The sequence below is a fragment of the Chlamydomonas reinhardtii genome, chromosome 6, assembly GCF_000002595.2.
Source record: "Chlamydomonas reinhardtii strain CC-503 cw92 mt+ chromosome 6, whole genome shotgun sequence".
Taxonomy (NCBI): domain Eukaryota; kingdom Viridiplantae; phylum Chlorophyta; class Chlorophyceae; order Chlamydomonadales; family Chlamydomonadaceae; genus Chlamydomonas; species Chlamydomonas reinhardtii.
This window is the reverse complement of record NC_057009.1, coordinates 3413632-3437760: the sequence shown is the minus strand read 5'-3', so window position 1 is coordinate 3437760 and position 24129 is coordinate 3413632. Positions and strand designations below refer to the sequence as shown.

Genomic DNA, 24129 nt, shown 5'->3' with positions numbered 1-24129 from the left:
TGCTCTTTTCCCACTAAGACATACCACAAAACTCCCACCCGGCGCTCACATCGCTAGCGCACGTACAGCCAAAACCGCGACCAGCTTGCCGAGGCCTTTGAGCAGTTCGGCGCTACTTGTCATCTCGCGCCGCCTACCAGCTCCATGCTGGCTCACTTTCCATAGAAAGAGGAGGTCGCAGCAGAATAGGCGTCAGAACGTGGGCCCGAGCGATGGCCCGAGCGATGGCCCGGCGCGCGCCTTCGGGAAGCGCGCTGCTCATAGCAGTGGTGTGCTCAGGTAACTACTGGTTATCTGTAGCCTGATAAGAAGTTGGCTGCGGGTTGAGCGCGCCGCGGGGCCCGGAAGGAAAACCTTGTGTCGCATTTTTGGCCTTCTGCTTGTAGCTTACATGACTTAATATGTAACATGCAGCTCTCTTTTGGTTCTTGGGCTCCATCGGTTTAAACGCGTCGTCAGCGACGGGTTTGGAGGTGAGGAAGTTTGGCGTGCACCACAGACGCAACGTGATGCAAACACACGTAAACCTACAAGGCAACAAGCTAGCCGTGCACCAGAGCTAGCGGCCTGCTGGCCCAAGGCGCCAGCCGGGTTGTCGTTTCCGGCTCCCATTGCGCGGCACGCCGCTCTGCTGCTCTGCCTCTCTGTTAGGCATGTGCGGGGCATACATAAAGATGGAAGGCTTTAAATTTCTGAAGCCGCCACACAGGTGTTGCATTTTGGCGCTGACGCAGTACCGTGGGCCATTTCCCACCCCCTCCAGGTCGCCCTCCTCCCGCCACCCGTGACGCGCTATAGCCCCACAGCGAACCGATCGGGCGACCGGATCGGACAATTCACCCATCTAGCTCACGACAGCAAGCAACGTCGCCATGCGCACAGCCATGCGGCAGGCGACAGGCGCGCTGACAAGCCGTGCCGCTGCTGCGCAAACCGGAGTGCGCAATCACCCCAAGCGCTCCGCACGCTCCACGCCAGCGGCGCCTTGGCCCCCCAACCTGTCGTCACGCCCGCATCTCCCACAGCCGCCCTCGCACTCATCTCTGCGCTCGCTTCTACGGGCGCCACTGGCCGCGCCTCCGCCGCGGCCGCTAGCCGCGCCTCCGCTGCCACCGCCGCCGCAGCTTCCCCGCCATCAGCCAGCAGTAGGCAGTCACTACAATCGCGGTTGGCGGGTTGGGGCACGTCGGCATTGGTGCTGTTCCTCACAGCCACCGGGTGTGGACCGGGCAGCACGTCACGGTCAGGCACCGCACTGCCGCCGCGGCTGCGGCTAGCAAGCGTCAGCAGCGGCGTTGGCGGCGCCTGCTCTCCCACCGCAGCCGCCGCCGCCGCCTCGGTGGCTGCTGCCCTGGTGCTGACAGGGGACTTCAGGCCCGCGGCGGCAGCGGCAGCGGCAAGCGCCACACGGCGGCCGGCAAGCCGGCCAGCGGCGGCGCGCGCCGCCGCCGCTGCCCAAGGAACCTCCAGCGAGGACGACGGGGAGGAGGGCGGCAGCCCGCTGAGCGCCTATCTTTCCAAGCTGACTATAGTGGAGAAGGTTTACCTAGCAGCCATGCTGAGGAGCATGTATCCGTCCGAAGTAGAGGGGGAGGCTGGCGGCGACGCGCTCGGCGGCGACGCAGCTGACAGTGCCGCCTGCAGCGCTTTTTTCAGCGACAGCAGCGACAGTAGGGACAGCAGCGGAAGTAGCGGCAACAGCGGAAGTAGCAGCAGTAGCAAAAGCGGCAAGTCAGCCACCACGGCCAAGTCTGCCGCATCTGGGTCAGCAACTAAGGCGCCAGCAGCGCCAGCGGCGCCGCCATCCCCGGCGGCGCCGGCGGCGCCGGCGGCGGCATACCACCACCGCGATGACGATTGGGGCGATGAGTACGTAGTGCGTGATGAGGACGTGGAGGACGATCCGTACGGCGACTGGGGCGGCGGCTGCTCCTGCGGCGCCGGCGGCGATAGCGGCGGCGGCGACCACCATGCATATGGTGATGACCACGGGTACGACAGCAGTCACAGCACTGGCGGCCAACACTACGAGCACAGCAGCAGCCGACAATGGGACGACGACGACGAGGAGGAGGACGAGGAGGAGGAGGAGGCGGCCTGGGGTAAGGAGGAGGACAAGGAGGACGGGAAGAGCTGGCGGGAGACCTGGCGGGAGCGCGACCGGCGGCTAGCGGAGGAGCATGCCGCGGCCGCCGCCGCTAGGGCCGCCGCCGCTAGGGCGGCTGCGGGCGCGGGCGCTGGAAGGACGCAGCAGCGGCGGACGGCAGCCGGCGGCGACGGCTCCGCTCACGGCCGCAGCGGCTCTAGCGGCAGCGGCGGTGGGGCTCGGTACAGCTACTCGGCCTGGGAGGCCGAGGACGACTTCGTGTATCCGGAGGACCGGGTTCCGGATGAGCCCATGTGGATTCAGGAGTGGATCCTGAATTGCGTCGGCTGGGCCTTTGAGCTGTTCTGCTGGTGGCTGCTGGTGCGGGCTGGCATGTCCGTGCTGAGGTGGCTGCGCGCGTTCTGGTCGGCGCAGCCGCGGCGCGCGCAGACGCAGGCGCAGACGCAGGTGCGGGTGCTGCAGGACGCCGCGCGGCGCGAGGCTGAGCAGGCCAGGGAGCGCGACCGGCCGAAAGGCGGCAGCAACAAGCAGAAGCGGCAGCAGCAAGGGCAGCAGAAGCCAAAGCAAACAGCACAGCAGCAGCAGGCGGCGCCGAAGCAGGCGCCGCAGGCGCAGGCAGCGGGCACGCAGCTAAAGGGCCGCGAGGGTCAGGCACCTGAGCACCAGCAGCCGCAGCAGCAGCAGCCGGAGCCGAAGGAGCGGTCCTGGTGGAGTTGGTTTGGCAGGACACCCACGTCGGCTGCTGCAGCGGCGGCGGCCCAAGACGCCTCTGGCACAGGTGCGGCCGGCATGTGTATCGCGCACGGGCGCACGGGTGATGAACGTGCTGACCGGTGTAATGCGTTGCATCAATAACCCTATCGTCCTTTCGCCCATACAATAACCCATTCGTGCATCCTTTGCATGCATGATGTGCTGAAGCGTGCGCCGGCCCCTATTCGCTCACCCCGCAGGCTGCCCCAGCACAATCACGCCAGCAAGCAAGGAGGTCAAGGAGCCGGCGAAGCAGCCGCAACAACAGCCGGCGCAGCAAGGGAAGGCGCAGCAGCCGCATCACGCGAAGCAGCACAAGGCCGCGGCGAAGGGTGCTGCCTCTACCAGCGGCCGGCGGGACGTTGCCGCGGCGGCGGCCGTCACAGGCAGTGGTGGCGGCGCCGGCTCCATTGCGACTGCCGTTGCCACAGCGACGGTAGCCCTGGCCACAACTGGCAATGCCGCAGGCAAAACCCCCGTTCCTGCCCCACACGACGCCACCGACTCTGTCCCTGCTGACAAACCTGCAAGCGCCGAAATTACCGCATCGGTTGCGGCCTCGCCTCCGACACCGCCGCCGCTGTTGCAGCCGCCGCCGCCGCCGCCTCCCGGCAGCCCCGGCCCGGTGGCGGTCCTCGCCGCCGGCTCTGCCAGCCAGTGTGGCACCGACGTCGGCTCAGCCCTCAGTCGCGCCAACAGCCACTCCAGCAGCAGCAGCGGCCCTGCCCTGTACGCCGTCGACAGCGGCGGCAGCGGCGTGGCGGCGGCAGTCGCAGCCGCTGCCGCTACCTCTGCTCCAGCTGCTACTCCCGCGGCGTCGGGCCTTGCGAGCGACAGACGCAGCGGCGGTGGCGAGGGCAGCAGCAGCGGCCCCACACCCGAGGGCCAGGCATCGGGCAGCAGCAACAATCGCGGCGCGCAGCCGCAGCCGCAGTCTCAGGGGCCCCACGTAACCAGTTTGCGTGACTCGCTGGCTTCCTCCCGCTCACCGTCCAAGGCCGCGGCTGACTCAGGCTCAAACGCGGAGGGCGCGACTGGCAGCCCTGTCGATGCCGGGTGTTGGGGGAACCGTGCCGTCGCCACTGCGGCCGGCGCCGCGGTCGCGGAGGCGCTGGCGTGGGGTGGCGGCAGCCGCAACCAGAACAGCGGCAGCAAGAGGACGGGCCCGCAGCTGCAACAACAGCAGCAGCAGCAGCAGCAGCAGCAGCAGCAGTCGTTTTCTAGGCCCCAGGGCGGCAGGCAGCAGCCGCAGCGCGGGAGGGCGCCGGGCGGCAGGCACGCTGCCGCTGGCGCCGTGCTGGGTCCCCGAGCACCGGCCGCGGCGCCCCCGCCTCCACCGCCACCGCGCGCCCAGCCACCGGAGCAGCAGCCGCACTTGCAGCAGGCGTCGTCAACAGCTGCCGTCGCCCCGCTGGCGGCTCCCCACAGCGCGACCGCATCCGCCGCCGCGGCCGCGCCGGCACCTGCACCTGCACCGGCACCGGCACCGGCACCGGCACCGGCACCGGCACCGGCACCGGCACCGGCACCGGTGGCACCGGTGGCGGCGACGGTGGTGGTGATGCCCAAGGTGGTGGTGGTGCAGGCGGCGCCTCAGCCGCTGGCGAGGCAGCCGGCCGCGGCACCGGCGCCGTACAGGCCCCTGTCCATGCAGGCCGCACGGGCGCAGCAGCCGGCACCGGCAGAGCCGCCAGCTGCTGCTGCTGCCGCTGCCGCTGCGGCTGCGGCTGCTGGGGGCATCTCCGGCGCCAGCGCCACTGCGCCTGCCGGCGCCGCTGCGGGGGCGGAGGTGACTGCCGGTGTGGCCCGCTCCTCCGCCTCCTTCACCATGCCGGTGCCCATCCCCGTCCCCATCCCCATCCCCATCCCGATGCCCATTCCGGAGCCCGCGCTGCAGCCCGCGCCGCAGACCGCGCCGGAGACCGCGCAGCACGCGGCCGCGCCCCAGCCTTCGCCCCGGCCGCTGCTCCAGCCCAAGCCGGTGGCGCCGCGCCCGCGGCCGCCGCACCGCCTGCCGCAGGAGGCGGCCGAGGAGGCGGACACGTGCTTCGTGTGCATGGCGGCGCCGCCCACCCTGGGCTTCCGGCACCGCGGCAACGTGGTGCACGTGGGCGTGTGCGGCGGCTGCATGGACGGCCTGCGCGGCCGGGGCTGGGCGCGCACGTGCCCGCTGTGCATGGGGCCGGTGCTCATGCTGCAGCCGCTGGACCAGCAGGACGAGCAGGACGGCGCCTAGTGGCGGGGGCGGGGCGGCAGCAGGGGCAGCGGAGGCGGTAGGGGCAGCAGGGGCAGGGGCAGGGGCAGCGGCAGCGGCGGCGGCCGTCATGAGGAGGGGCTGTTTGGGAGGAGTTGGTGGGAGGAGTCGGTGGGCAGGGCGTGGCGTGGCGTGGAAGCGGGTGCAGGGGCGATGGAGAGGCCGGCTGTTGCGGCGGTTGGGGCTGTTGGCGCGGGCCAGCTGCAAGGGCGTGCGGGCATGGAGTGCAAGCCACATTGCCAACTGAGGGGTGCATGTGCAGCATTGTGTGTATCCTAACATAGGACACGTGTGTGTGCGATGTGTGTGCATATGCGGGCTTTGGCGTGCGCGCATGAACATGCGAGCCGCAGGGGCAGGCGTCGAAAGGTCCGGCCAATGCGGGGAGGGTGGGGGGGGTTACATGCATTAAGTTTACGGAGTGAAGTCGTAGCGAGTCGTAGGGGGGGGGGGAGGTATACGGCGCGCTGCCGGCATCCCGGCACACGATACGGTATGCGATATATGACATCAGCGGCATACAGGTTTAGATATTTGCTATTATCAAGGCGCGCGGAGCACTTCACGTGCACTGGATATAATGCGGCGGGACAGCTGGGATTGGGTAGGTTTAATCTGGGGCAACACTGCTGTTACGTACGATGGGTGCGTATTGAGGCATAGGTGATTCCGTGCAAGTGTTTTGGCAGGTTCAGCATCCTGTAAGGTACTGGCATGTGTGGTATCTGCTGGCTGCGAGAGGGGTGGCCGCGTCAGCTGTAGCACGGCACGGTAGTGCACACAGCCCATGCCTCGAGATGCATCGCACAGGCGCGAGAGTCCGCAACCGGCAGGGGCCTGAGCCGACCTTAAGACCCAGAGGCAAGGAGAACATCCATCGTGACAAATGTAATGCCGATTACAGACGCGCCTTGTGTCCGTGCGACACGGCCCTGCTTTGGAAACCCTTGTTTCTGAGAAACCCAGTGCGCCGCACGTAGCGCCGATGCACTGCCTGGCGTGATAGACACAGCGTCACACCTTTTCACCTCAACCGTCGCAAAGTGTCTTGTTCCAGACCCAGCCGAACCTGCCCGCAGCACAGCACCCCTCAACCGCCACCAGTACATCTCCACACCAGCTCCACACGCAGCACGCAGCACGCCGCAACGCCCCTCCGCTGCTCTCCCCCCCTTGAGCTGGCACTTACAAACCCCCTTGCTCCCACATCTTCCCCTGCTGCATAGCCTCCCCTCCTCGCACCCCTCCGCTCCTCGCTCATCCGCCTACTGCTTCGCCTGCCCCTGCGTCTCCCCCGCGCCACCACCACCGCCACCACCACCGCTGCCGTCAGCCGCCGCCGCCTCCGCCGCCGCCGCCGCGCCCACCAGCTGCCTGTAGGGCCCCACCGCCTCCAGCAGGGAGTCCAGCGACACGGCCACGGGCGCCGAGCCGGTGGTCTTGAGCAGGAAGGTGCGCACATAGCCTGTGGGAAGATGCGGGGTGGTAGCGGGGGTGGGTGGGGCTGAGGGTGGGGATGCAGAGACCAGGTGGAGGAGCGATGCTACCCGTGCAGCGGGTGCTACCGTGGGTGAGCGCAGGAGCGCAGTGTCTCTGGGGAGAGGGTTGGGGGGTTGCGGCGGTGCACGTGCCGCCCGTGAGAGGCGGGGTGGCTGGAGGCTTTTGCGAATGGCGGCAGACAGGGGGCCACACAACTCACCGTCCAAAGAGCCCGGGGGCGGGATGCCCGCAGCGGCCGCGCCCGGTGCTGCCGCTGCTGTGCCGCCAGCCGCCGCCGCGGCAGCCACAGCGGGCGGGCCGCCAACAGCCTTGGGCCTGCAGGCACAGGCCCCCACATGACTTCAGCATCACGACCGCGGGCGCGTGGGCTCCTTTCCCTCCCGCAGCAGCTCGCCACACACTGCCGCCATGTGGGCACCCATCCCCCAGCCACCCACTCCCCCAGTCACACGCCTCCGTAACGCTAGCCGCGTTCCTCATCCCCCATTCCCACCCAGCACAACCAAAACCTCTTGTAATCCTCCCCCACCCGCCCCCACCCAAGCACCCCACCCCCGCCCCCAACCCCCAGCCCCCTACCCCGCCACGCCACCCACTTGTTCTCCAGCAGGCTCGCCACCAGGCCGCCGATGTTGGCGGCCAGCTGCTCCGCCGGCATGCCGCAGCGGCCCAGCGCCGCCCGCACCGCGCCGTCGCGCCCCAGCCGGAAGTCCAGGCGGCCGCGGCGGGTCTCACGGATGGCGCGAGCCACGTCGCTGGTCAGCGTGCCCATCTGGGGGGAAGCAGGGGTTTGAGGGAGAGTTACATTCATGATTGGTAAAGAAGAAGCGGAGTTGTAGCCAGGCACACTGAGGGGGGGGGCGAATGGGCGTGAGGGTGTGGGCAGAGTTGGGTCCTCGTTTGCAGCGCGCTTACTGATGAACCTGTCGGCCCTGCTGGCCTGCGCCGCACCCCGTCACTGCCCGCTGCCCATACATCCTACGTACGCCACGCCGGCTGCCCCTCCACCCCATCGCATTCCCACATCCCACATCCCACGCGCCCCACCCCCACCCTGCCGCCCCTCCGCCGCGCACCTTGGGGTTGGGCATGAGGCCCTTGGGCCCCAGCACCTTGCCGGCGCGCGCCAGCGGCCGCATGAAGTCGGGCGTGGCGATGAGGCGGTCGAAGGCGATGGCGGCGCCCTCGCTGGACACGATGGCGGCAATCAGCTCCTCGTCACCGATGATGTCCACGCCTGCGTGTGTGTGTGTGGGGGGGGAAGCAATGATAGGATGGACAGTGGTGGATAGTAATGGAGGTGGTGGTGGTGGTGGTGGTGGTGGTGGTGGTGTCCTTGGTGCCTGGAGTCTGTAGTGCGCAGCCAAGCACGCCTATCCTCCTCTGAAGCAAGTCTAGCCGGCTGTCCTCCCTCCCGCAGGTGCCGCGTCCAGTGCTGCCTCCCCGCCACCCCGGAGCTCGTTTGAACTGCACTCGACACGACTCACCCCCCAACCCCACCCGCCGCTCCCTAACACGCGCACGTCCAACCCCACGCACCCACTCACCCTCCTCCCGCGCCACGTCCGCGTCCGCCCCCTTGGCGAACACCACGATGCGCACGCGGCGCCCCGTGCCGTACGGCAGCACCACACTGCCGCGCACCAGGTGGTCGGAGCGGCGTGGGTCCAGGCCGAAGCGCACAAACACCTCCAGGCTGTGGCTCTTGCGCTGCCCGGGCGTCAGTGGGTCCTGCGGGGTGCATGCGTGCGTAAGAGTGTGCGTGCGTGCGTGTGTGTGGGGGGGGGGCGACGAGCCCTGACAGGCCCCATGTGCTTGCTCAGGTGGGCTCACGGGCCCACCGCACGTCACGCCACGCCCGTGTGCATGCCCGCTTGTAATGGATTTCTGTAGCCGTAACCTCAGCGTCTCCTCCCCCCGCTACGGTCCATCAGCGCCTCACCAGCAGCTGCTGCAGCGCCGTTGCCAGCGGCACCGCCGCCCGCCGGCCCTTGCGCACTGCCGCCGGCAGCACCTGAGGCCGGCTGGGGTCCACCCAAGGCCACGGCACCGCCGCCGCCGCCGTCACGCCGGTGCCGGCCGCTGACCCGGAGTCTACTGCTACGCTGGCGGCCGCGGGGCTGGCGGCGGCCGCGGCTGAGGCGAAGGTGCGCGCAAACCCGGGTGCGAGGCGGGGTCCCCGGGGCGTCGCCTGTGGCAACGCCGCGTCAGCGGCTGGCGCCGCTGCGCCTGTGCTGCTGGAGATCCAGTGCATGGAGCTGCAGGATGTGGTGCTGTGCTGGCGGGTCGCCGCGGTCCCGGTCATGGCCCAGCCCAAGCCGGTGCCGGAAGTGCTGGTGCTGGCGCTGGCGCCGCTGAGGCAGCGCTCCCAGCAGGTCGCCTGCGTAGACCAGCGTGTTGTTTAATACATTAAATGCAGGTGATCCAGCTATATGCGCATGATCGCGCTAACGAGCGCGGTGCATAGCACGCTGATGATGCCGACAGTGGGCGCTCACCTGCAAGGATAGACCATGCTCAAGCTCCATGCCTTGGAGAAGTGTAGAAACATGGCTACTTCGGTGGCCTAATCTTTGGAGCAAACACCTCCCGGCCATTTTCGCCAGAACAGAGTTATAGGAGCTTTAATAGGAAGACAGTGCAACGTCAATAATACAGAAATCGAATGGAAGAAGCCCAATGTGAAGTGCAGAAAGATTGGGCGACGTGTTGGCCGCACGGCTGCCCACCCACCCAACCCCTCGCCGAGCTGCCCCTTGTCCCGCGCACGACATCAGCTTCAGTTCCATCACCCGCAGCGGCCATCCTTGTAGAATACTACGCTACACGTGTATCGCGGTCTGCAGGCGGCATACAGCTCCACACGTTGACACGTTAACACTGCGCCGCACCCGTGACGTGCGCGAAGTGCACTTTTGCTGCATTTGGCGGGAACTGAGCCGTGTCGCCTTGCCTCGCAAGTCTACCGCCCAGTGCTCAAGTAGCTTCTTCTGCATACTGTCAATTACTTGACACCATGCATAGGCGACAGATCTGAGGCATAGGCGACAATGTTTCTCCGCTTCATCGCGAGCGGTTCCAACCCGCCACCAGCTCCGGATAGCGCAGCTGTGGAGTTTACAGACTCAAAGCTGTACCTTGCGGCGAATGGGAGCAGCCTGCGCGCGGTGCTTTGCGAGAAGACGAACGCTCGCGTGCAAGCTACGTTGCTGGCGCGCAATACGAGCGCCTGGGTGCAGCAAACAAATGGCCAGATTCAGAAAATGCAACGCGGCGTGATGCTGGCTCTGGCACCCGGTAAGCGGTCAGTCATGTTTGAGTCGCTCACTCCATTCTCTGACCTGATGCGCCCCGCCCAGGCGACGAGGTGCTGTTCGGGCCGGCATCCGCGACGGAGCCCGACGCGGAGCCCGAGGTGGCGTTCCTGCTCCAGAGCGTGGACGTGGACGTCGGCGCGGCGCTGCTGCGGGTGCGTACTTGGCATGCCATGCTGGGCGCTTTGGCACATTCGCCATTCGCCCTATTCCTAAAACCCTTTCCCCCCACTCCGCTACCTATATTCAGGCCAGCTTTGCATCGGCTGTGGATGGCTACCAGGCTTCAGGTGGGATGACGGGCTTGAAGTTGCAACGCTAGGGGCAGCCCTGTTAAACCGGGCCAGCGTGCGTTCATGCACTGGCGGCATCAAAGGTTACCGGTCAACTTGCTTTACATGGCTGCGCCCTTTTGTTTCCTAATCAAAGCACTCATCTAGGTCTGCCATACCGGTCTGCCCCCACTGCAGCTGGCGCGGGCGACGCCGGCGTCGAGGGCGCAGCGTCCCCTGCTGCCCCCGCGCCCGCGCTCACAGAGGCCGGGGCTAGTGGCAGCCTCCAGTCGGGCCAGCGGCAGTCGGCGCCTGGCGCCACCGCCCCGCCATGCACACCTGCTGCCGGCCGCCTGCGGAACCTTCAGCACGTCGCGTCCCTCACCTATCCCCTGTCATCCGCTGCCTCGCCGCCGGCCAAGCCCGCCAGCCCCACGGCGGCTGCAACCACCAGCCTCGCAGCTCATGGCACCAACGGCGCCTGCCCTGCTGATGAGGAAGCCGTGGCCGCTGGCGACCAGCCAATCGCCGAGGGGCCCGCCGGGCCTGCCACGGAAGGTGTCATGGACGTGGTCATGGCGGAGGTGCGCGGCGGCGGCGCTGAGGCCGCTGTGGCTGCTGCTGTGGCGGCCGCTGGCGCTGATGTGTCGGCTGCCGGCGTGGGTGAGTCCAGGGGCACGGCAGGCCCCGGTACGGAGGAGCAGGTGGTGACTGCAGGCGAGGGCGCGCATGACGGCGAAGAGCCTGCTGATGCGGCTGGTGTTGCAGCGCCGGCAAGCGCCGCAGGCACGGGTGGTGCGGAGGGACCCACGGTGGCGCCTCATCAGCCGCAGCAGCCGCAGCGGCACCACGCCCGCGTCAAGGACGAGCCGCTGGACGAGGCGCCCCTGGGTGAGCCGCAGCCGCAGCAGGATGAGGCGCAGCAGGAGGCGGCGCAGCAGGAGGCGCAGCAGGAGGCGCAGGCGGGGCCGGCCACGGAGCCGCCCGGCACTCGCCCCGCCAAGACGCCCGCGGGCGGTGGTGTGGACGCCGTGTTGAACGAATGCAAGGACATCGTCAGCTCCGTCAGCGAGGTGCTGTTCCCAGCCCACACAACAGGTGGGGCCGGCTGCGGGCGTCATAATGCAGCGTGTGGCACCTTCTTCAGAGGTGCACGTGCACACATGGGCCTGCACTGAACATGATCGGCTGTCGCTGCCGCCGGCCAACATCTCACACGCCATCACTACCTTTCATTGACCGACAGACCCCGCACTCGCGGGCCCAAGGATTGCTGCCGAATGGCGCGGCGAGCTGCAGGCGCTGCTGCAGCGCGCCACCATGCCGCGGACCACCATCGGCGTCGTGGGCGACACGGGAGCTGGTGAGTATGAACGACGTTTACGGCAACGGGCATGGCTTGGCTTGCTCACGCGCTCCTTGCGCTCTGCAGCCCATTTGTCACACGCCCACGCTCCCCCTCCAATCCCCTCCAGGCAAGTCCAGCCTGCTGAACGCGCTGCTGGGCGAGGAGGACATACTGCCCACCAACGCCATGCGCGCCTCCACTGGCTGCCCCATTGAGGTGCGGGGGAGGCGGGATGTGGGGCGGGTGGATTGTGCCGGGGCCGCGCAGTGGAGGCTTCGCTTCATCTGGGTTAGGAAACGAGCTGATGCCGGTCCATACTTGCGAGTTGCTGAGCGCCATGTATGCTTCACGAAGCCGGAGACCTAACAACCCCAACCTTCCTGCTACACAGGTGTCGTACTCGGCAACGGGCGCTTACCACGCCGAGGTGGAGTTCCAGACCAAGGTGTGTGTGCCGGCGCAAGGGCTTCGAGAGGAGAGGGGAAACAGCATTTGCGGCTGAACAACTTATCCCTTATCCAAACGCATCCACCCCGCAGGAGGAGTGGGCGAAGCACCTGGAGAAGCTGCTGAGCGACCTGCTGGATGAGAACGGCGTGATACAGGTGGTGCGCGGAGAGGGCGCCGTCAGTGGGAGGTCCGAGGCGGGCGTGGCGCAGGTGCGTATGCGTCTCCGCGCATGGGCGTATCAGCCGCGGGGGACAGGGACATCCGTTGGGTGCTGCGAGCTGTCAGGCATCGTCTCGGACAGCTGCAGGAATCTTGGACATCAACAAGTTCATTGCCTCCCGCTGTGCAGTCGATGCTGGAGGCGGTGTATGGGCAGGAGCTGATTCGCGCGCCCGGCCTGACCGCCGACAAGCTGTGCGCCCACAGTAACCGCGTCACTCAGCTGCTGGGCAAGGTGGAGCCCATCCGCAGCGCTGACGCGCTGGAGTTCAGGTGGGGCCGCCTAGCTATAATGACGGATGGTGGCTGCACCATGCTTCTACCGGTATGTTTGTTGGTCGTCCACGCCATGCCGATTAGCATTGTGACGCTGCGTGCCGGCCTGTGCGACCTGCGTTATCCGATAGGCGCAAGGTCGGCGTGTACGTGGACTCGCACAATGAGGCCACGAGCCTGCAGGCCTGGCCCATCGTCAAGGTCTGCCGCATCGCGCACCGCTGGAAGGTGGGTGCCACTGTGTTAGCCGCAGCAGCAGCGTGCACTAGGGAGCCTTGCCCTGCAGACGCCTCGTTACGGCTATGACGCCAACTACTCTCTTACACAGCACATCCCTTCCGACCCCGTCACTCCTTCTCCCCGCGTCAGCTGCTGGAGGGCGGTGTGGTGCTGGTGGACCTGCCCGGCACCCGCGACGCCAACGAGGCGCGCGGCCGCGTGGCGGAGGAGTACATGCGGCGGCTGTCGGCGGTGTGGATTGTGGCGGACATCACGCGCGCCGTGGACAACAAGACGGCAAAGGTGAGGCCGGGCGCAACATGCGGACCTGCGAGACGATGCTGTGGTGCTTCCCGCCTTCCCCTTCCTTATTGCCCACACGCCCCAACCGCACGGCACCGCCTCCCTGCATCCAGGACCTACTGGGCACGGACTTCAAGCGGCGCATGGTCATGGACGGCCAGGTGCACGCCATCACCTTCATCTGCACCAAGACCGACAACCTGGACGTGAGTGCGCACGTGTCAGCGGCTTGCGTTGAACTCGTGTGCAGCCCTAACGCAATTGCTTTACGTCTATTCTTTGTGTGCCTGTGCCGCCCTCGCAGGTGAGCAGCATCCTAGAGAGCCTGAGCGTGGAGGAGGTGTGTGCTCGCAGCGGCACCAAGCCCGCTGCCTTCTACGAACTCGACAAGCGCATTACGAGGCTGCAGCTGGAGGCACGGGACGCGGACAATGCGGCTAAGGCGGCCCAGACGCGGGTGCGGCGGTGTCTGGCAGGGAGGGCTGGGTGCGTGATCTTTGTTCTACTAGGTGTCATTATACATGCCATCACTGGGCGGCACGCGCAGGTGAGCGTGCGCGCTGGCGTCTGCACTAAGGTGGAGCGAGCCGCCAAGCGCCTGCAGGCCAAGGTACTGGAGCTCTGTCAGCGAGGTGGCTTGCCGGTACCCGAGGAGCTGGCCCAACTCATGCTCCAGGTGTGTACGACTTTGAGGCGCATGGCACACTGCAAACGCGCCACCCTGCGCTTGTTCTCACTGTGCATCGTGCATGACGCGACCGCGACTGCTTGCCCTGGACCGGCACACGCAACAGGCGGAGTCACCCATGACCAGGAAGCGGCGTGAGGAGCAGCAGGCGGCGGGGGCGGCTGACATCGAGCTGGACCTGGGCCTGCCAGAAGAGGAGGACGAGGCGGCGGCGGAGGAGGAGGACGTGGGGACGGAGCGTGGCAGCGATGTGGAAATGGGAGACGCGGATGCTGAGGAGGTGGGTCGGGCACTTAGGAATGAGGTCTCAGCTTTCTCATTTAGCATTTGCGGTGCAGGCGACTGCAACCGCGGCGCGACTGTACGGACCTAACCTCCCATGCTTGCCCTGCTTGCAAGCAGGTTGACGCGCTTGTGGACAGTGGCGGCGGCTGCGACAGCGATGGCAGCTACTGCCCGTCGTCGGATGGCGAGGAGGACGAATGGGTGCCCACGGGCGGAAAGCGCAAGCGCATGGAGGCCAGCGCGGCAGGGCAGAAGAAAAAGGGAAAGCCGGGAGTTCCACAGCGAGAGCCAAAGTAAATGGGAGTGCTGATACGTACCGTACTGGACGGGACCTTGCGGGACCTTGCGCGGTGTACATGCTGGTCTTTGGCTTGGCAATGTCACTCTGATGCTGTAAGCGCGCGGACACACATGCACCCGTGTACCGCGCACAGGGTTGTCGCGAGCGCCGTGGCTGCGAGTCTGGTCAGTCTCCGCGCAGAGGCGGCGAAGATGCCGGCGTTCACGTGAGTGCGTTCCCTGCCCAGAGCACTACGGTACCTGCCGTACATACGGTACTCAGCGCACCGTACAAGAAACAACACACAACGCCTCGCACGGTTGCACTTGTTGCCTTGCAGGGCGAAATACGAGGAGGCGGTGAGGGAGTTGGAGCCGCTGCAAAGTGTGCTGGCGCGCGCAAAGCAGCTGCTGAGCGAGCAGCAGCTGCGGATGCGCACCGTCTGTGCCCTGGCGCGCAACCACTTCAGCAGGGAGCGCCTGCAAGCGGACTTCCGGGAGGGCATCGCCGAGGTGGGTGTTTGCAAGTATAACTGGGGTATTCACTTAATGGGCGTGGCCGTGGCAACGGGGCTCACAGTAAATGGGGCTCCTCCACCGCTATGCGCGACGAAGGGTGCCTTTTGCTGAGGGCTGCTGTCCCCGGCGGTGTGCCATGCAGATGCTGCAGCAGGCGGGCAGCGAGGACGAGGAGCAAGCAATCGGGCCGATCGACATCACCACCTACAAGCTGCCGGTGTTCTGCGTGTCGTCTCGCGAGGCGCGCAAGCTGGAGGCCGCCGGCAGCAACAAATACGGCGAGGCTACCGTGTTCTACAGGCTGGCCGACACGCAGCTGCCCGGCCTGCGGACCCGCATCACAAGCATCGCCAGCTCGTCCCGGCAGCATATGCAGCGGCAGCTCACCAAAGACGTGTACGCGGCAATTGACTCGGTGGGGCGCACGCTGCTCAGTCAGGTGCGCTGGTTGAGGCTGGGATGCAAGCGGGGCGGTAGAGGAGCCGGGGCGAGCTCCTCTATATATCTACAGCTGGGCCCGGAGGAACCGCAGGCTGCCTCACACCGGCGCGAGTGAGTAGTAGCACGTCCAGGTCGCCGCACTCGTAGCCATACTTTTTTAGCCCCAGACGTTTTAGCTAGGCACGACGCGCGCCATGCGTTACAATCCCCAATCGGAATGAGCAAGAGGAATGTTCAGATTGGGGGTGACAACTCGTGGCGTGCGGCGACTTGAGCGCCTGATTTGTGCTCGATGTGTTGAACACTTCAGCTCAGTCGTGCCGGTGTGGGGCAGCCTGCGGTACTTTGCACTTGCATGCGTATATGTGCACGTCTTACGTGCTTGTTGGGCAGGTTTGCAACCATGTGTGCGGCTGATAGAGGAGCCGGGCGTACAATCCTGGCATAGTTGTAGTTTGGGTCCCATCGTTGGGCTGTCACCATCACTTGGCCCGTTCCCTTTCTACCCTTCTTACCCCAGCGCTCGGACGGCGGGCCCGACGTATCCAAGGCCATGGAGCGTGCAACTGGGGCGTCCATGCGCGCGCTGCCGGTGCGGCTGGACGCGTGCGTCAACAGCCTGGTAGGGCGGCGGCCTGGCAATGACGGGGCTGTTTGAGTGTGCAATCTTGGGTCGGACGTTTCCACATGAACGAGCTGAAGCACTGGCCTTTCCCTCGCCAGCAGGTGCAGCGGGCGCGGCGGGTGTTCCTCGCCGAGGGGCTGCAGCCGCTGCTGGGCGCCAGCGCCGACGACGCCGTTGCGCGCGCGCCAGACACCGCGCGTGACTTCGACGTCAAGCCCAGCGACCCCAGCTCCCGCATGTTCTTCATGACCTACCGGGTAGGAAAGGGAGGGCAGCGTGAGGCGGGTCGGTCGTACGAGGCCTGCTGCTTACTGTCTGGCGGGAATTGTGGTTTCTCTGGCATGGGCGCTCACACAGCCGCGCTCTGGCGCTTTGGGGCCATCGGCCTCTCGCCTGCAGGGTGTGGTTCACCGCGACGGCTCTTACACCAGCCCCACGGTGGGCCCCATCAACTGGAACGGCGCGCTCGTGCGCCCCATCATGGACCGCATCGCTGTCACCTGGGCGCGGCTCTTCCAATCGGAGCTCACCAAGTAGGTGGCACGGTGGTGGTCACGGCACTGGCGGCAGCGTTATCGGCCTGCGCATGTCGGAAGAGGCAGGGCGGGGCAGGCGCAGGCTGCACGGTGTCATGTGCCAAATATGCTAGTACCGAGTCTAGGTCTAGGGAAAAGGTTGCCCGTCGGTGTCAACACCATGCCTGCCGCCGGCACACACACACACACACACACGTCGCTTTGCTGCATCGCATACACTGTCTTTGCGCAACGTTTGCCTTGTGCTCTTTAACACACACACACACACACACACACACACACACACACACACGAATCGCCTGCAGGTCCATGCGGGAGCGTCTGCTTGCGGAGCTGGACGACTTCGTGAGGGGCGCGCGACACGAGCTGGAGGCGCAGGTGGCGCCGCTGCCGGGCGGCGACGAGCTGCTGCCGGCCGAGGCGGGCCGGCTGGACGAACTGTACCGCCAGGTGCGTTGGGCTGGTGCGTGGTGGGCCAGTCTGCCGCCGGTACATGTGTGCATGCACGATGCGTGGCCCCGAGGCGCCCTGGGGTAGCCATCACCGTACAAGACGTCGCGATGTCGTTGCTGCTGCACGCGCACTCTCACCCACCCTCTCACTTGCTCATGCCTGCACACCTGCCTACCTGCGCCCTCCCGCCTGTGCACGCACAGGTCCGGCGCGACCAGGAGCGGCAGCTGGCGCAGGCGCTGGAGGCGCTGCACTCGGGCCTGGTGGAGACCAGCAAGGCGCTGAGCCAGGACGTGGTGGAGCCGCACGTACGGACCTCGCTCCAGGGCGCCTACCAGGCCGCCGCCAGCGAGCGCGGGCCAGGCTCCTACAAGCGGGTGCGTGCCATAGGGGTAGATTGGGGGTGGAGGTAGCAGTGCAGCGAGGCGTCCTGCCAACGCGTGCGTCGGCACGACAGCGGTGTTCCGGCGAACAAGCAGCACTTACCCCGTGCTTGCCGATGCCGGCTTACAGATGCGGGACCACATGACGTCGGCGGTCGAGCGGCTTGCACGGATCATGCTGCCGGCGGCCGCAAGTGAGTAAAGCACACGCCATCAGTGCGAGACACTGGGCACGTCGCGCAGCATGAACGCTGCCAGTCAGTCACCAGGGCGTCAAGCTTGGCCATAGCTCTTTCAGCGCTGTCGCGCATGTACCACGCTCTCACCCTGAACCCCGGCTTTACTTGGCACTCCTTCTCCACAGACATGCTCCTGGCCGAGGTCGAGAAGCTGGTTGACCAGTTTGGCGATGCTGCTTCTGCCGCCGCGTCCGCACTGCTGAGCGCTGTGCAGGCCCGCTCTGAGCTGCTGTGGTGAGTCGTGCTGCCGGCATTGGACCTGGGCGCCGGCATTGATAAGGCAATGTTTGTTAAAGTTAACACCGGTTTGCACTGAGGACTTGCGATAGCTGCACCAGGGTCACCACTTCATCCCCAACGCGCAACAGGGACGAAGCGCCTGCGGGATACGAGGTGCGCTACAAGGCGGCGGCGCAGCTGGTGCAGCTGCTGGAGCGGGCGCGCAATGTGTGCGCCCGAGCAGGCGTCATTTCCCTGCCGCCGGCCTTCGTGCTGCCGCCGCCTCCCGCACCGGCCCCACCTGCAGCGGCAGCGGTGGTGCCGCAGGCCGAGGCCGAGGAGGTGGCCGGGGCAAGCAACGCGGGATGCGAGGACAGCGGGGCGGTGGGCGAGGTGGAGACGGAGGAGGAGCAGGATGAGGAGGAGCAGGACGAGGAGGAGGAGGTGGAGGCGGATGAAGATGAGCAGCAGGAGGAAGAAGATGACGCAGACGAGCTGATGACGCTGGCCGATCTTGTGAAGCTGCAACGCGCGCAGCACGAGGACAAACAGGTAGCGCGGCAGCAGGAGCAGCCGCAGGCGGAGTGGCAAGCGCAGCAGGCCCAGCAGCAGCAGCAGCAGCAGCATGCAGCGCAGCCGCACCAGCTGCAGCGCCAGGCGGAAAGGCAGCAACAGCAGCAGCAGCAGAAGACGGAGCCGCAGCATCAGGCGGCGGAGCGGAAGCAGCACGAGCCAGCGGCAGGCCAAAGGCAGCAGTCGACAGGCGGCGGTGAGGCAGCCGCTGGCGCACCCACAAGCGACGGCGGCGGCGGCGGGGCCTACGCAAACACACAGCGCCATTCTGCAGCTGCAGAATCGGCGGCGCTGCAGCTGGTCGTTGTGCCGGACGTGCCGCGAGGACAACATGTCCAGCCAGCCGGAGCTGCACCGGCCCCACTGGAGGCTTTGGCGGTGGCTGTGGTCGGGGAGGCGGTGAAGGCGGAGGTAGCGGCGGCGCTGGCGCGCGTCCCACCCGCTGACCCGGTGGACGCGGTGACACGGTGGGGCCTCCGCCGACTGTGGGAGCTTAGGGAGGCGCAGGAAGCTGCCAGCCATGCTGGCGACGAGCCCACCCATGTCCTGTGCCGCAACAACGCAGCCCTGCTGGTCGGGGCGATCGCCGGGGTCGTTCGGAAGCTGATGGAGCCGCGAGGGATGCTGGAGCTCTACTCGCTGGACCCGGTAGCCTGCACCGCAGCGGCGGCGCGCACGGCCACGGGGGCGTCAGATCTCATTGCTGCAATGGCGGCCGGCCCGCGCATGTAGCGTAACGGTAAACGCTAGAACGGTTGAGCGGTGTGGCTAGGCATGGGTTAGGTAGGTGCCGGCGACGTGATTTGGGTCACGTGTGGCTGCGCACGCAGTGATCAAGTGCAGGATGCTGGAGCAGGCACGGTGTTCACCTGGCGACCATTCATTTCATGCGTGCAGGATGCATCATATTGTGTTGAGCACTTGAAGCAGGTCGCGCAGTTATAGCAATACTGTACAGTACAGGTTTCGCAGGTTGGCAGAAACAATTGGTGGATGATTACCGCTATATCATAGACGTGATGCCGGCTCGGAGGATGATGCGGAACGTGGAGTTGCGCATGCAGCAGGGGTGGGAATGTGTATGGCATGAGGATCAGGCGTGTGCAGTGAGTGAAGCCACTGTAAATCCGCGGTGAATGGCATAGGGTGGTGTTGAGTAACACCAAGTATGGCAAGCGATTGAATATATGGTACGAGGACCAGCGCTTCAGGCGGCCTCCGCGCTGCGCTTGCCGCCCTTGGTCGGCAGCACACCGCCCGACGCGATGCGGCGATGGTCACCTCGCCCAGCAGCTTGCCCAGCTCCTCGTCGTTGCGGATGGCCAGCTGGATGTGGCGAGGCACAATGCGGTTCTTCTTGTTGTCGGGGGCGGCGTTGCCGGCGAGCTCCAGCACCTCAGCGGTCAAGTACCCCAGCACGGCGGCCAGGTACACGGGCGCGCCGGCACCGATGCGCTCGGCGTATTGCCCTTCTTCAGGTAGCGCATAATGTGGCCCACAGGGAACTGCAGCCTGCAGGCCGGCCTTGGCGCTGCGGCCTTGGCGCTGCGGCTCAGCAGCTCCCGTGTCACACGATGGGAGGCGCACCGCGGGCAAGCGGGCACCCTCATTCCTATCCTCCCACTACCGTATGGCCCTTTCGTGCTTCGGTCCCAGCCTTGTACGTGGCAAATGTGACCCAGCCGATTTATTTGCATAGGGACAAGGGTCCAGTGGGTAAGTGCAACCAGGTGTCACGGCCGCTGGCTGCTGACCTGTACGGCGTGCCGGTTTACGCTTGTATGAGGTTGCATTTGTCTAGAATTGCGAGATAGAATTTGCTGTTTGACAGCTTCTTACGCCATCACAGCTTTACGTTACGACGCTCTGACCAAGAGCATGGCTCTCCGTTCTGCCCTCGCCCGCCCCGCAGCCTCTGTATCCCGTGGACGCACTGCTGCTCGGGTGAGACATGCAAGCATTCCTTTGCAAAGCATTGCGATGAATTCAACATTGGTGCGAGGATCGTTCAGTGGATGCGTCGCGCCTGCAACGCAAAGGCCCGACAGATTGCAACATCAACCTTAACTTGATGATGCTTATATGTAGAGAGTGCATATAAACAAAAGACCCAGTTGAGTTGGCTCGTGTGTCGTGTGGCCCACCGCCACCCACCGCGACCAACGCCCGGCCCCGCTCCGCCACCCTCTCCCCGAACTCCTATGCACCGCCTACTCATCAACCCCTACTACTACATCCCATTTCCCATCACGGACAATTTGCTCGCAGACCGTTGCCATGAGCGCCGCGCCAGTCGTCGCGCCCGCCAAGACTGTTGCCACTGATGCCGCGGTGCGGGAGCGCGCCAAGGCCGCGGTGCTGGGCGGCCTGCTCGCAGACATCGCCACCATGCCCCTGCACTGTGAGCGTGCTGGCCGGTCGGCCAGAAGTTGTGTTGTTGTTGTTGTTGCTCTTGCTCTTGCTGGTGGTGCCCCGTGCCCGTGGTGTGTGTGTGGGGTGGGGGCAACTTAGGATGCTAAGCTCGCGGCGGTTGGCCACTTGGTGTTCTGTCATGGGAGGAGCAACGCCACGCAGTGGCCAGGGGCCAGCGGCCGGCGGTCTGCAAGTCTGTATCCTTTTTGCTCGCGCGCTCACCCACCTCTCCACCTCACCGCCTGCCATGACCACCGGGTGGCCTGCAGGGATCTACGATGTTCCCAAGATGAACGAGCTCCTGGCCACCAGCGCCGCCGCCGCCGCCGGGGGCGCGGTTGACGCTGCCCACGTGGCCGCCGGAGTCCTGATCGCCAGGCCGCAGCAGCTCGTGCTGCATGAGGTAGCCGCGGAGCGGTGCGAGGGACTGCGGCGGCTGCGCGTTGCAGATCTCAATGGGGATCTTGAAGTCGAGCTGGGGCAGCCCGCGCAGCAGGCGCAGGATAATGTCGTTGTCCGACCCGGCGCTGCCCAAGCCCAGGATCTGATCCCGCAGGCAGTAGGCGCGGCCAAAGTACGCCGACACGGACTCACCCTCCAGCATGCGGAAGTTGCCGCGCTCGGTGTCGAGCACCGACAGCTTGTGGGGTGCTGTGATACAGAACAGCTGCTGGACGTACTGAAGCGCGTAGCTGGCGTCTCCGTAGTGGCAGAGGGCGCGCGCAACGTCCGGACTGCAGGACATGCGCATCCAGCCCATGGCTGCCGCGGACTCGTCCGCATGCTCGCGGGGCGTGCGGTGCGGAGGCGCGGGGTCGCTGAGATAGGCTGCTAGGGGAGGCTTACGGGTGGCTAGGAAGTCGTAGAGGTGTTGGTACCACTTAAAGTAGTTAGCTATGCCCTCCGCGAGCGGCGGGAACTTAAGGACCCCCGATGGGTCGTCCACCCTACCTAGCTAGTAGCTGCCGACCGCGCGCGTTACCGCGGCACGGGGCTCATGACCTGTTGGAGATTGGGGTTCGACAGCTTGACAATAGCTGGTGCGTTACACACACGGTGGCAGCTACGCTGCCTGGCACCTTCAGTAGTATGGGGTAATGTCGTGGCGTGTGGTTGAGCCAACTCTCGCAACTGCCGGGGCCTAGACTCCCCCGGCACCCCGCAGACCTCTCGGACGGGCTGACAGGTGCAACCGGCCTGTCACTCTCCCGCCCGACCTATCACACGTGACCCGCCCCTACCTCACCAAGGTTCGGGCCGGACCACTGTGGGTCTGACACCTGGGTCTGACACCTTGCGGTCCCAACTGCCGCTAGCCCCAACTAACCAACATACCTGAAACGTGCACGGCTGCCTCCTGGGCTTTCTGATGACGATGGAGCTGACGTTGGCCTCGGCCCCACCCCCGCCAGGCCTTCTACACCTACTTCACAGCCACCGAGCCCAACGCCTACCGCAACCACTCGGTTCGCGCGCTGGTGACCAACTGGGAGGAGGGCAAGCGCGGCCGCGAGGTGGGCCACAACACCGACTACCAGGTGGGGCGGGGCGGGGCGGGGCGTGTGTGTGTGTATGTGTTAAAGAGCACAAGGAAAACGTTGCGCAAAGACAGTGTATGCGATGCAGCAAAGCGGCGGTTTACGGATGTTACCTGAAATTGCCTCGCATACCGTGTGTGTGTACGTGAGTCACCCAGGGGTGCAGATCCGTGGCTTGGTGGGGCGGGGCGGGGCGGGGCGGGGCGGGGCGGGGCGGGGCGTGTGTGTGTGGGGGGGGAGAGTGTGTGTGTGTGTGTGTGTGTGTGTGCGCGCGTGTATGGGTGGTTGGGAGTGGTGCGTCACCCAGAGGGGCGGCTCTGTGGCTTGGCTTAGGGAGGGATGCCATGCATGCGCACATTATGCGTGCGCGCGTGTGTGTGTGTGCGTGTGCGTGCATGGGTGGTTCGGAGGGGAGAGTCACCCAGGGGGGCGGATCCGTGGCTTGGCTTAGGGAGGGATGCCATGGTAGTGGTGGGTACTGGCATGCGGGAGAAGGGCGCGTGCGTGTCGTGTGTGTAGAGGTCTCCAATCCGTTATGCACCTGAAGGCAGCGCTCCTCACAGCTCCATCCCTCCCCTCCCCCACCCCTTCCTCCCCAACGCCGCACAGGCCAACTGCTTCGCCAAGGTGGGTGCACGCCGCGCGGCCTGCACTTGACCCGTTCTGCATCGGCATTGCGCCTTGCACGCCCAACCAGCATCTGCATTGCGCCTTGCACGCCCAACCAGCAAAGCCATCTCCAGCTCGCCTTCGCGCTGCGCATGCCCCTCCCTGATACCTCGCCGACTCCTCACGACACCCCCACCCCCGCACCGATAACAATTGCTGGTCCCCAAGATTATCTACCGTCCACCACTTCCTTAGCCATTCGTGAATACAACCTCCTCCTCCACCCCGCAGGCCTCGCTGCTGGTGGCGCGCTACGCCGGCAAGCCCGAGCTGCGCCAGGTGGTGGAGGCGGCGGTGCGTGTGCAGCAGGACAACGACCAGGCGGTGGCGTACGGCCTGGCAGGCGCACTGCTGCTGGAGAAGGTGGTGCTGGTGAGTTTGGGGTGGGGCGGGGTGGGGCGGGGCGGGGCGGGGTGGGGTGGGGCGGGGTGGGGCGGGGCGGGAGGCGGAGGTTTGCGGCGTGTGGCAGCAAAGGCGTGGCCAAGGTGTTCTTTCGCATTTTGCCATGCTGCTACTTCGCCACACCCATATGGTATCACTTTCGCCATGCCACCCGTGACCGATGCCCACTCACGCTCTGCACCGCCACCTGCACACCTGCCTCCACTCCACACCCGTACACGCTCCCGCTCACCATTTCTCCACACACACACCCCATGAGTGTAACGCCCTGCCCCGCCCCCCCCTGCCCCGCCTGCCCCGCCTCACAGGGCCACACCATTGAGGAGGCTCTGGCCTGGGCCGCGAGCGAGGGCGCCCTGCCCGCCGAGATCAGGGCGCTGGTGGAGCGCGCGGTGGCCAGCCGCAGCACCCCCCTGCGTGGTGAGGCCGGCCGGGGCGGGGGCCGGGTGGTGGGGGTTTCGGGTTTGGGAGTTTGGGAGTTTGGGGGTTGGGGTGAAGAGGCCGGACGGAGCCGAAGGCATGGGCGTGTCAAGAGTGATGGGAGCTTGGCGGCTGTGATGAACCCGAGCGATGGTGGCTGTGGACTCGCGAGAGGCGCATGCTGCTTTGCTTTGTTGCCAAACCAGCACGTGGGCTCGCTAACCCCCACGCCCTGTTCGACGTACCCCTGCAGAGCTGACCTACGAGCCCGTGCCGTACATGCAGGTGCGGCCACCGTTGGTGGGGGTGGGGGTAGTGGTGGGGGTGGTGTGTGTGTGCGTGTGCGTGTGGTGTGCGTGTGTGCTAGTGGTGTGCGTGTCGGCCGGCTGTTCAAAACCGTGGCGGTGTCACTTAAGCGCACTTCCTGCAAGCA

At 66.1% G+C, this 24129-nt stretch overlaps 5 protein-coding genes across 5 annotated transcripts in view; 3 read left to right on the top strand and 2 right to left on the bottom strand.

Moving 5' to 3' along the window:
• Positions 1-27: 27 nt before the first annotated feature.
• Positions 28-6003, top strand: CHLRE_06g278091v5 (uncharacterized protein). Its single transcript, XM_043063048.1, has 4 exons — positions 28-279; positions 415-473; positions 764-2885; positions 3061-6003. The coding sequence occupies exons 1-4, from the start codon at positions 225-227 to the stop codon at positions 5094-5096; spliced, it is 4272 nt and encodes a 1423-aa protein (XP_042923754.1). The 5' UTR covers positions 28-224; the 3' UTR covers positions 5097-6003.
• Positions 6004-6005: 2 nt separating this feature from the next.
• CHLRE_06g278090v5 (uncharacterized protein) lies at positions 6006-9267 on the bottom strand. The gene is made up of 7 exons (XM_001698066.2): positions 9113-9267; positions 8557-8994; positions 8162-8345; positions 7691-7851; positions 7211-7386; positions 6814-6929; positions 6006-6579 (listed from the first exon to the last, which is right to left on the bottom strand). The coding sequence occupies exons 2-7, from the start codon at positions 8917-8919 to the stop codon at positions 6380-6382; spliced, it is 1200 nt and encodes a 399-aa protein (XP_001698118.2). The 5' UTR covers positions 8920-8994; positions 9113-9267; the 3' UTR covers positions 6006-6379.
• A 160-nt stretch (positions 9268-9427) lies between these two features.
• Positions 9428-19392, top strand: CHLRE_06g278089v5 (uncharacterized protein). The gene is made up of 27 exons (XM_043063047.1): positions 9428-9911; positions 9974-10083; positions 10179-10218; positions 10399-11298; positions 11447-11563; positions 11676-11764; positions 11940-11993; positions 12088-12207; positions 12348-12490; positions 12625-12721; positions 12863-13015; positions 13129-13221; positions 13320-13472; positions 13563-13691; positions 13810-13983; positions 14106-14281; positions 14423-14494; positions 14609-14780; positions 14929-15225; positions 15748-15849; positions 15954-16109; positions 16252-16385; positions 16694-16838; positions 17045-17218; positions 17355-17418; positions 17589-17697; positions 17832-19392. The coding sequence occupies exons 1-27, from the start codon at positions 9665-9667 to the stop codon at positions 18985-18987; spliced, it is 5376 nt and encodes a 1791-aa protein (XP_042923753.1). The 5' UTR covers positions 9428-9664; the 3' UTR covers positions 18988-19392.
• A 43-nt stretch (positions 19393-19435) lies between these two features.
• On the bottom strand, positions 19436-19947 carry CHLRE_06g278088v5 (uncharacterized protein). The gene is made up of 3 exons (XM_043063046.1): positions 19843-19947; positions 19537-19786; positions 19436-19492 (listed from the first exon to the last, which is right to left on the bottom strand). The coding sequence occupies exons 1-3, from the start codon at positions 19863-19865 to the stop codon at positions 19463-19465; spliced, it is 303 nt and encodes a 100-aa protein (XP_042923752.1). The 5' UTR covers positions 19866-19947; the 3' UTR covers positions 19436-19462.
• Positions 19948-20067: 120 nt separating this feature from the next.
• CHLRE_06g278087v5 (uncharacterized protein) overlaps positions 20068-24129 on the top strand; it is a 15471-nt gene continuing 11409 nt past the window's right edge. Inside the window, exons 1-8 of the mRNA XM_043063045.1 lie at positions 20068-20199; positions 20524-20656; positions 20937-21241; positions 22080-22205; positions 22815-22832; positions 23106-23246; positions 23585-23696; positions 23950-23981. Of these exons, the coding sequence (XP_042923751.1) occupies positions 20134-20199; positions 20524-20656; positions 20937-21241; positions 22080-22205; positions 22815-22832; positions 23106-23246; positions 23585-23696; positions 23950-23981 (933 nt within the window). The 5' untranslated portion in view covers positions 20068-20133. The remainder of the gene's footprint in view (positions 20200-20523; positions 20657-20936; positions 21242-22079; positions 22206-22814; positions 22833-23105; positions 23247-23584; positions 23697-23949; positions 23982-24129) is intronic.